Below are 12,067 nucleotides of genomic sequence, written 5' to 3' on the forward strand. Positions count from 1 at the left end.
TCGTTTTTTTTCACGCCAGCTTTGAGACAAAAATATGGAAAAAATACTGAAAGTACATCTTACTACATCTTACATCTAAATATACCGACAAAATTTAGACATATGAAAAACAAAATTTATATGAATATCAGAGCAGTACTGAGTCTCTAAATTCGAATTAAACTAAAAATGCCCAAAGGCAAAAAAAATTTTTTTTTGCGCAATCCTCTTAAAACTTCAAGAAAAAATTACGCTACATGTGGAAAAAACAACACATACAAATGCATTTAAATAAAAATTAGAGCAAAAGTGGGTCTCAAAGTAATATTTGTTTCAAAATTTCGAAATGCCTGAAAATATATATAATTTTTTTTATACCGCGAAAAACACTCTAAAAATTCTGATTTTTTTATACCGCGAAAAACACTCTAAAAATTCTGATAAAAAATCACATATACCTAAAATAGACGTGAGAAGAAATTTGAATACAAACTAGAGTAGTACTGAATCTCAGAATAAATAAAACTAAAATTTAATTTAAAATTAAAATAAAAATTAATTCAATTGTTTTTAATATTTCAATTTTTGATGAAGAAATTGTTTGAAAATATTGATCGATACACCTTAGTAAGATGTACTTTCAGTATTTTTTTCCATATTTTTGTCTCAAAGCTATTGAGAATGGCGTGAATAAAACGAGAAGGTGCATTTTTCACCACAGATCCTATGGTGTACCATATAAGACCTCAAATATATGGTACTACTGCCAAAATGTTTTATTTAGTACTCTATACAATATTTTCCATACAGCTGGTGATTTGGTTTGAGGGCACTTTTTACTCCCTTACCCAGGCAGACCCTTTGGAAATATAAAAAAATATTTGTTGTACCGCGCAACACTGAAAAATATCTGAAAAAAATCACACATATCTATAAAAGCCGTAGGAACACATTTAAGTATGAATTGGAGTAGTACTGAATCTCTAAATCCCAAAAAAAAATTTCAAAATTTCAAAAAAAATTTTCAGTACTTAATTTTTGATAAAATTTTTCTTCTGATATTTTTCCTTGATTCACCGTAGTAAGATGCACATTCAGTATTTTTTTTTTCAAATTTTTATCTCGAAGCTATTGAGAATGGCGTGAAATCAACGAAATAGTACGTTTTTCACTATAGATCCTACGTCAAATCACATAGGGGTTCAAATAAACCGCCAAAATTTCTTATTTAATATCCTATACAATATTTGTCATACAGCTGGTGATTTGGTTTGGGGGCACTTTTTACACCCTTACCCGGCCAGGCCCTTTAAACAGAATTTATTACACACATATTCTCTCTTCTCCGAAAAAAAAAGAATTGACTCAAAAAAAAGACGAAAAAAATAAATGCATGTGAATTTCGTTTCAGTGTATTTTCCTTTACAAAAAACCCTTGAACCACCCTTGGGATGTATGAACTAATTGATGACGTTTAACTAACAAAATATTGAGACAAGTTCTGTTCTACACAGTTCGGCTGAAAAATTCATAAGGTTGATGTCTAGATGGCAAAAATCTACTTGACTATCACAAAGCACCATCTTTCAATGGATACGTGTCAAAATTTGACAGCAATCGGTCGATTGGTTCGTGAGTTACAGCATTGAGAGTGAAGCTACTTTTGTTATTGTGAAAAAAATGGGAAAATCACAAATCAATGAAAACGATGGCAAAATTGCATGAATTGGGCTTCGAATTACTTCCGCATCCTCCTTATTTTGAGGAAAAACGAAAGAATACTATAAAAAGTTGCAAGATCGCTATAATCGCTGTATCGCCCTCGAAGGCAATTATGTTGAATAGAATTGAATTTTGCAAAAAAAAAACAGTTTTACTATGTTACCTTAAAAACTTTTCAGCCGAACTGTTATTTTATAATTCAAATGTAATTCTCATATAAAATGAAAGTGAAACCGAGGGGTTACTTTAAAGAATCATTTGGGATATTAATCCTATAGTAATATACTCAGGGCATTAAGCATTTCAAGATATAATTACAAAGTGTCCGAAATATGATTCAGAACGGTACATGAGAGAGAGAAAAGAATTCATTTTGGGGGGAATCATTTCAATACGCAAGTCCATTTGACGGGGTAGTATGAAATGACATGACTGTTGAGGCATGTTTACAGGGAACCTGTTGGATCAAGCCAAAACTCATTTCCAATTGAATACGAAGGCGAACTTCTTGATAGGCCCGTAACTATCCTCAGTTGAATATGACTTTCGAAACTTTGAGCATTTTCAGGCACCTCTAAATCATGTCCGATTAAGCTGGAATTTTTCACAGGTTATTTTTAGGGCCAATAAACAAAATGTACATGGTCGGTTTTCGAAATTCGATAATTTATTTCCATACCTTCATTGTCACTCAGTCCCAGAAGGTCAGGTGGTAACTCAAAGACGAATTGGATAGTGTAAAAAAACTAGGCACGAGCAGATCAGATAACATACGTACCTTGATTATGAATTCCTTTTTGTTGCATTTTTTTATTTTAACTTTTACTCCGACAAAAACAAAATATGGATACAACAACTGGACAGCTTTTGGATAGTTACTGAAAAAAGGTTTCTACATACAAATGATCCACACTTCTGCTGGTAACTCTACTGTGATGGTTTTATTGGAGTTTTTTTCTTACATACATCTTACATTTTGGAACTACAAACTATACAACGCAAGAAAACACATAACACGATTACATTTCACAATTTTTCTCTCGTTATTCTATTTTACCAATATCTTATTTTAGGTTACACAAAATTGAGATTCTATCGTACCTTAATCTAAACGTCACCACACGATGCTATCTAATCAGATCGATAGCAATATAATAAATAATAGCGTTCAGTCGGTCAGCGAAAAAAATATGATCCCAAGCCAAACTGGAAACCCCTATATGTATAAATATGAAACAACAAAACCCCTAGTGGAACATATATCTGCTTCTCGATTGCCGTACAAACTTCATTACCTTATATAGTTATTACACATGAGTTTCTTTCTATTTGGTATAAAAGTGATTGTGAAACAGTTACGCATAGTTTCCCTAAACGCTAATGCTAATGGAATGACTGAAACTGAGTGTATTATTATTTTAGCAGGAGCCTCCTCTCACGACTATTATCCTTCCACTCCGCTCCGATTGCTCCGATTTGCTTATGAATGAGAACGAGTTATGGCATGCGGGGAGAGAGGAAGAGTTCATTCCCAACACCTAATACTTTTCCACGTGGTGTACTACGCCATTCACCTGTTGCTTCTTGTTGTTGACTCTCTCGTCGGTACCATTCGTCGCGACGGCTTTCGGTGGAATGTAATAAAACCAAGCTCCGAAGAAAAATACGATGGAACAGGCTTTTCCTATCAGTGCCAGTAGAAGCATGTATCTGTTGAGACAAAAAGGTTACGTGAATTCAATTCTTCATTACAATGACATTCACTTACTTGCTCATAAAAGCATTGTCGTACACCAGACAAGCACCATGCTCATCGCACGATTCCTGCCACAGGATGCACGTTTCGTCGATGAGCCGACCGAAAATCATCGGCGCCGGGATTGTCCCCAACACCCGCACCTTTATCCACTGAATACCCAACGCGAATGAACGCTGATCGTCGTGAACACAACGGAGCGTGGCCGAGAGAGCCGGCATCGTCGCCAGGAAGGTGAAAAACATCACCAGGAAGCACAGACTCACGAAAATCCACAGGTGGTTGCATTGAGATTCGCACATCGTGTTCACCGCATCGTAACTTCGGTACGGTTCATTCTGGCCGAACGTCGAGTTGATACAGGCGCAATCCTTGTACGCCTTCGCATTTGCTAGATTCACCTCTTCCGAGCAACCCGCGTGGCATGGCGAGTAGTACATAACCCCATCCGCTCCACAAATCGGTTCGTAGTTCTGCTTGCTGCACGAACACCTGCTGTTGCACGCGTTGTCCAGAGTCTTCGGCAGGAAGAACAACTCCGTGGAGTGGGCCACCGGTGTGCGGAGATTGTCCAGCGGGAAGTAGGGTGCCGTCACTCCAGCGAAAGTTAGATTCGGACAGGACAGGAAAAAACATATTGTGAAAAGGGCAGCGAACACGGTGGCGAACAGGCAAAATCGAACGATTCCCGAACAGCTGAGATTTAGCTTCTTCACCAGGTATCCACCGAGAAAGGTACCACCGCCTCCAGCTGGGACGGTTATGATGCCTGAAGAATATATCAAACATTGAAGAATTAGAAAAAATGATGATTTAATTCAACAATTGTTACATGAAATATCCAACATTCATATTTTGAACTCGGAAAAAGATGAGAGACATACGAGCCTCTGTCGTTCCAATGTGAACTCACCCATTAACAACGCGGACCAAACCGCCGTCACGCTGAACTGATTTTCGATTAGTTTCGGCAGAAACACCGCAAATCCGGATATCACCAATCCCTCCGAGGCTCCTGCCAGGTTCAGGAAGAAAAACGTTGGATTCTTGAGGAGTGCGGCAAGTGCGGTTGGGATTTCCCTGATTTTGGTAAACGTCTGCTTCTGTTGGCCGACGTCACCCTTGTGCGCCTCGGAGACCTTTTCCAGTTTTTCCGAACCGGGCAGTGCCCGTGGGTAGGCCAGAATCGGTAGGGCCAGCAGCAGACAGAAGGCAGCCATGAAAACGAATCCGATCCACCAGGCGCCCACCCAAACCTTGCTGTGCGGCGTCAGGCCCAATCTGTGGGGACACAGGGGAGTTGTCAGAGAAAAAACAGAGGAATAATTAAGCATCGGGGTGAGATGAATCCTTTCAAAAGACAATTTAAACGATTGAGGTTGTACAATCGATGGACCAATACACTGGGAACCAATGCATGTTTTGTTTCCATTCGAGACACCAAACTATACGCGGTGTAAACAATACAATACAGAGAGCAAAAAAGAGGAATCAGCAAATCCCATTTTCGGTTGGTAGGATTCACACCACACGCTGCATCGCTTGGCACACGCATTCGGTAGATTATTGACCAAAAGCTACTTTCCCATGTGGGATTACAAGAGAATTACACAATTGAGCAATTTTCCGTTATCGGTGATAGAGAGATTCAATACAGAATAGAGGATCATTAGTCCGTGTGATATAATCCTCGAAAAACTATATTTGAATAGTGTTCAGCTTTGATAGACTTTGAGTTTTTTGTAATTGAGAATGCTTTTTTTTTCAAATATAAATGCAATGAAGAAAAAGGCATGTTATTTTACCAATCTCATATCCCCTATGAGCGAATTGGAAAATGGAACAATGATAGTAGTTTGAATTCCGGATTTGATTTACCGTATGTTCGTGTATTTCCGCGAAACCTAGCTGTACTAATCAAGTACAGTAGAAGAAAACTATGTTTCATCAATACAGAAATCATTCAACTCTCCATCTGTAAGGTCGTGTACACCAGTGGTCAGATAATATGAAAAAAAAATATATAAAATATAAAATTACTACTATAAAATTACTACTAAAAAATTACTACGGAGCTCGCTTTCGCGGATAATCCATTGCGATTTTGCTCTTTGACGTAGGACTACGTCTTTGATTTTTATATAGGGGATCAGTCTACGGAAAAAGTAACGTTTATTAAGAGTTTTCAAATGCATTTTACGCAGAATCGTTTCTTACAGTATATGTTATAACATATACCATTAGGCGGCAAATTTCTCCAGCATTTTTTTCGTCTGAGACATCAACTGTGGAAATAATAAAATAAGTGAGCAATTTAACAAATGAAAGATGTATGTTTTGCGAGCGGATACGAAGGTAAATCATGTAATTATGCATACGTTCCCATGAATGTTGTGCGCAACACAAAATTGTGTCGCATAATTCGTTCTGTCAAACGAATTAGCAAGACTTGTTTGCTTCTTCGTTTTTAAGAGGCTTCATACTTTGCAGTTCATTCACCTCTAACTTTAGCATGTGTTGTTGTTGCGGGGACAACAAAGACGTTTATTTTATAATTTGTTGTAAGGTTATAAATTTCCTATAAATTTACAAACTAGAATTAGTATTTTGTTTCATCAGTTTTTAATTTGTATCTAAATAAATTATTTATTTTTATCTACTTTGTGGTTACACGTGAGTGCTGTAACTATAGTTTGTAAGTAGTTTAAGTTAGATATTAAGTTCACATTTTAACTATTGTTTTAATCTGTTTACCTGTATAACTTTTTTTACTAATAGAAATAAAGGGTGTGTCACATCAAATTGCATCACGGAAAAAACGCTGTAGAAATTTAATTTTTAGGAATTATATCTTCAGCTTTCACTTATAATCAGATAAGAGTGTATAGATCACGTTGGCCATGCTTCACTGTCAATTTTTCGTAAATTTGCAAAATGTCGTCGAACGAAAAAGAGCGTCGTGAATTAATCCTGTGCACTCATTTCGAGAATCCGGAGTTGTCACATCGGGACATCGGTAAGATGCTGGGAATCGTCCAATCCACGGTCAGCAGAGTACTAAAACGATACTTCGAGAACCTAACCATCGACCGGAAGGTGAAGAACGGCAAAAATGGATGCTTCTTCTTCTTCAATGGCACTAACGTTCCTAGAGGAACTTCGCCGTCTCAACGTAGTATTACTTGCGTAATTTTTATTAGTACTTAGTTGAGATTTCTATGCCAAATAACACGCCTTGAATGCATTCTGAGTGGCAAGCTCTAGAATACGCGTGATCACAGTGCAAGTCGGAGGAAATTTCTTTGACGAAAAATTCCCCCGACCAGAACGGGAATCGAACCCGAACACCCGGCATGTTAGTTATGACGCTAACCACTCGGCCAAGGGAGCAGGGAGCAAATGGATGCTCCGTCAGTGAAAAAGATCACAAGCGCGTAGTTAAGCAGTTTAGACGTGATCCGAGAAGTTCGGTCCGGGATGTCGCCAATAAGCTGAATTTATCAAGTTCATTCGTCCAGCGGACCAAGCAGCGGGAGGGCCTGCGTACATACAAGGTTCAGAAGGCTCCTAACCGCGACGAAAGGCAAAACATGGTGGCGAAGACGCGAGCCCGGAAGCTGTACACCGAAATGCTGACGAAGCCGCATTGCCTGTTAATGGACGACGAAACCTACGTCAAAGCGGACTTTCGTCAGCTGCCGGGCCTGTTGTTCTTCTCCGCAGAGGACAAATTCAGCGTTCCGGAGGAGATTCGCAAGCAGAAACTATCCAAGTTTGCCAAAAAGTACATGGTGTGGCAAGCGATCTGCTCTTGCGGAAAGCGGAGCGCCCCCTTCGTGATAACCGGCACGGTAAACGGGCAGGTTTACCTTAAGAAGTGCCTACAGAAGCGCTTACTACCACTATTGAAGCAGCACGAGGGCCCGACCATCTTCTGGCCGGATCTCGTTTCGTGCCACTATTCAAAGGACGTGTTGGAGTGGTACGAAGCCAACGGGGTCACCTTCGTGCCAAAGGAAATGAACCCGCCCAACGCGCCGGAGCTTCGCCCAATAGAGAAATATTGGGCGATTATGAAGCAGGCCCTCCGGAAGAACCCAAAAGTTGTCAAATCGGAGGCGGACTTCAAGAGAAAATGGATTTCTGTTCAAAAAAAACTACAACCTGACGTTGTACAGAACCTTATGGACGGGGTAAAGAGGAAGGTGCGAGCATACGGGCTTGGGCTCGAAGTATGAATAAAAAGAAAATGCCAAAAGTTGTTTAATAGTTTTTATTTTACTGTCTAAAATTTTCAAAAGGATCGGTCTACTGGGCGAATTTCTACAGCGTTTTTTCCGTTGATGCAATTTGATGTGACACACCCTTTATGACAATTTTTACAACTAATTTTAATATTGAAATAAATAATTCCGTTCAATCAGCAACCTTTTTTCTGCAACCTTTTATCTGCACGTATCAATTCTATCTTTTATACCTATTGTTTTTCAAAAATGGATATATTGCGATGTTTAAGTAGTAGTGAGAAGTACAAGGCCTGCACCTTCTAGGTAGGTCGGGGCAAACCTACACTGAAACTTGTTTTTCATCCTGATGATGGTTCGTTGCAGCTATGGTCGAAACACTCCCCCCCAGTACGTCGCGATCACTGATCCGACTTACTTGTTGTCGAACCAACATCCAGGATTGCCAATTTAACTGCTGGTCTCTCGAGAATTCCCCCAGCAGTTTGTACTTACGCACGACGAACCTGTCCGTCTTTGGATCTGGTCACTCCGATGACTCGACCCTTCGGCCACGAATTTCTGGGTTGATTGTGATCGACCACGACTACGATATCTCCTTCTGCCAACGGTTTGACCGGATGAAACTACTTTGTCCTTTTGGTCAGGGTCGGAAGGTATTCGGCCACCCAGCGTCGCCAGAACTCGTCCGCATATACCTGCGACATTTTCCAGGAGCGTATAACCGTGGAAGCACTGTCGTTAAATGCGATCGGAGGCTTGGAGCCATTCGAAGATCCGATTAGAATATGGTTCGGTGTGAGTGGTGAGGCTTCTCCATGTTCGAGCGGGATTTCTGTCAACGGTCTAGCATTGATAATTGCCTCAACTTCAACGAGAATGTTAGGAAAGAATTTCATCGGTGGGTGTTCTATTGGGCTTAACTTGAGTAAGAGTCTTTTTGACAGACTGGATGAGTCTTTCCCTGCATCTTCCGAAGTGTGGCGCCGCAGGTGGATTAAAGGACCATTTGGTTTGGGCGCTTACAAAACTCTCGATCATCTTGCTCTGGTCCATTTTCAGCAGGGCTTCCTGCAGTTCGCGGCAGGCACCTGTGAAGTTCGTGCCACGGTCACTTATTATCTCCAAAGGCATTCCTCTTCGTGCGATGAAATTACGAACGGCTAGTATGCAGGAATCGGTGGATAACGAGTGGGCGATCTCGATGTGTACTGCTCTTACGGTCATACACGTAAATAACACGCCCCAGCATTTTTCTACCCTACGGCCTACCATCACCTGCATAGGCTCAAAGTAGTCGATTCCGACGTACAAAAATGGTCTAGAGAAAGCTTTTAAACGCATCGGAGGCAGATCTCCCATCATCGGTGACTGAGGTTTCGCATTTCTGATCCTGCAAAGTTGGCAACGATTTCAAATCCGACGGTAGACGGTACGAAGGCGTGGCACATAATATCTCTGTCGTATTTCATTCAAGACGGTTCGGTGGTTGAGATGACAATACTGCAGGTGAACATCCAGTACAATTAATTCGGTTGCGTGATGGCTTTTAGGAAGTAATATCGGGTGAATGAATCATCAAACAATAATCGTCAAATGATTCTACAAGAAAAAAAATATTTCAGGGAGACCAAACTGGTAGAATTGTTATTATTCTAAAATTTCGTAGCATTATAAAATAATATTCGCAGTTATTAACAAGCGACTTGAATTAAACTACAGCGTAGTTCTAGGTCAACAATGCGGTCGTGTATAGGAGGCACAACCTCCTATAATTTATCATCAGAAATCATGTCAAGGGGAAATGGAAGTTTGAATTGAATGAGTGAAGAGGCAGATTTGTATTTTTCATTCGAGTCAGTTCAAATAACCACTGACTGGACTAGTTCACCAGTCATCCTCGCTAGTCAACGCTAGTCAATTCATTTTCTCATCAAGTCACTTTTTGTTGCCGGCGACTGCCGAAGCAGTTCTGGTCGAAGCGAAACTACTGATAGTAGAGTCCTCATTTTTCAAATTCGAAGATGTCGGGCCCTACATGGCACTCCTACCGAGCTTCTACCCATCAGAGGAAATTTTGGAGTGTTTGGAGGATCGCAGTCTTTTGGCATAATGGAAGTTGCGCAGAACATGTGTGCTTTCAGATAAAGTCGACAATAGGCGTTTCTATAGGCACTTTTTGATATAAACTAGTTGATTCATCGTGCTTGAAGCAATAAAGTTTAAGCTCGGAAACGGAAACAGAATGTCTTGTAGACGGTCGGCATTTTTGGTGACCATCACATACTCCCTTTGCGCGAAAGCCAGGGCTCAATAAGTACTGTGAACGTGACAACGAATGCATTACCTCTGCTTCAACAGTCACATCAGAAATAAATGCACAGTCGCGAACACGGCTGTCAGTTGAATGTTTAAACTTTCTCCTATTCTATCGAACGAACACAGAAGAGCTGTGAAAATATGCTATTTTCCTTCTCCCATTCGTAGTTTAAAATGAATAAAACGAACAAATGTCGAGATTTTTTTTTAACGCATCTGTTTATTTGATTAGGCTCATTGAGCAACTCAGCTGTAACAGAGCCGAATTCATTCATCTCACGATAATTTTGGGCACTATTACAGAAATCGAGGCGATAATAATTTTGCTTGTTAGCCTTATTTTACTATTATAGATACCGAGCAATTCGATAGCATCGAGCGAGTGATAGCTATCGGTGCAGCTATCAGAATTCCGAGTTGTTTGGTTTGTTTCTTGCATACCTTCAGAGAATTATTTTGTTTTGCTAGACGACAAAACTCACCATTTTGTCAATGTTGAAATATTCATAACTCTCCTGAAAATTCTACTCATCAGTATGCTATTTGGTTTATTCCATGGGAAAAATTTTGTAGTTCTATTAGCCTGTTTTTGACTTTGGGTGGCTAACAAACACCGGAAATGTTTTTAGATTTCTACACCCAAACTAGCATTGGCAGAAAACATGCCATCTTTGGCAGAAAATATGCTATTTCCTGGTCATGAGAGTCAAATATGAGCTATTTTGAAGCTTAAAAATGGTTTGTATGTATGCGAGCAGACATCTCTTTCTGTTTTGTTTTCTCTTTTCATTTGGGATTGTGCAAAAAATAAGGTCCATTCGACGTCAATGGGGATCGAACCAAGGCCGGCTGGAATGCGAAGTTACTTCACACGTCCACGCTATCCATATAGCTGCCAGCGCTATTATAAAGGTGCGTGATAATATTACACCTCATCATAAAATGAAGTTGGAAGGTGTTTTCTAAGCCGATAAAGAAGAACATGAACGAGAATATATCTTTCTCTGTCTTGGCCGTGTATTTGGCAAACTATACGAAAAGCTTTCATTTAAATGTATCTCCTGTTTCGCTCCCTCATATTGGCTCTAGCATATATATTATACAATTGATATACATGTATCGGGGAGTAGAACATTTTATGTTATCTTTCAGCTATGAGCTAAAAATTAACTTTGGGTGTAGGGAGCGTGTTAAAAGCCACATTTTTCTGAGTAGCATTCAACTCATCTAGAAATAATAAGAAAAAAATAGAAATCCTGATATTTTGATTTTTAAACTCAAAATTTACTCAACTTTTATAATAATATGAACATCTTCCAAAACAGCACAAACCCGCACTCAAAATTCAACCAAACACACGGTTTATTATTCACCAGACGAAATGCAATTTACAAACAAATGATTATTATTTCGGCAAGCAACATGCAACCACAAGGAATCAGACACCTCCTGACGAGCATTATCCGGTGGGAATCGCAAGAGCTAATATATTAGCCCAACCACGGCAGACGATAGACCACTGCACTCGTGCTACAAGTGAACCCACAGCAGAGCAACGTGAATATTGGGTATCGAATCTCCGAGGATCTTAAGTCAGGAGACGACGGTGGCATTTTTGCGCCTTCTGGCAGCATGTCTGAGCGGAATTGTTGTACTCCCATTCACCGAGGTATGGGATGCTTATTTATCCCACATTCTCACATAATTTGCTGCAAAAGGATCAGCTGGTTGGCGCTCGGGAAAAATCTGATGTGGACCCAAATGTTTCGGCATGCCAAGTGAGTGCTTACCCACTGGTGTGCGACAAGGAGCCTAGAATTTCATCACTTCGTTCCTTGCCCAAAGCATCATCTACCCTGCGAGCGGCGAGGAAGCTTGACGGATGTGCATTTTGTTATGACTGTATTATATCACCAGACGCCGCTGCCGAAAGGTAAGTGTGCAGGGGGTGCCGGAAGAATACGTCACATAGGAAAAATTTTTCAGCATGCGTAGAGAATGTGCCGATTTCACTTCAACACGATAGACCAAAATGAATCAATCGGAA

General features: G+C 40.1%; 1 protein-coding gene across 3 annotated transcripts in view; it reads right to left on the minus strand.

The window, feature by feature from the left end:
* Window positions 1–2,627: 2,627 nt before the first annotated feature.
* Window positions 2,628–12,067, minus strand: part of LOC129778271 (solute carrier organic anion transporter family member 4A1) — a 68,766-nt gene continuing 59,326 nt past the window's right edge. For all 3 annotated transcript variants that reach the window (XM_055785068.1, XM_055785069.1, XM_055785067.1), the window contains exons 6-8: window positions 4,371–4,738; window positions 3,470–4,226; window positions 2,628–3,411 (exon numbers count right to left, since the gene is read on the minus strand). In XM_055785068.1, the coding sequence (XP_055641043.1) occupies window positions 3,240–3,411; window positions 3,470–4,226; window positions 4,371–4,738 (1,297 nt within the window). In that variant the 3' untranslated portion in view covers window positions 2,628–3,239. The remainder of the gene's footprint in view (window positions 3,412–3,469; window positions 4,227–4,370; window positions 4,739–12,067) is intronic.

Source organism: Toxorhynchites rutilus, chromosome 3 (genome assembly GCF_029784135.1).
Source record: "Toxorhynchites rutilus septentrionalis strain SRP chromosome 3, ASM2978413v1, whole genome shotgun sequence".
Classification (NCBI taxonomy): Eukaryota; Metazoa; Arthropoda; class Insecta; order Diptera; family Culicidae; genus Toxorhynchites; species Toxorhynchites rutilus.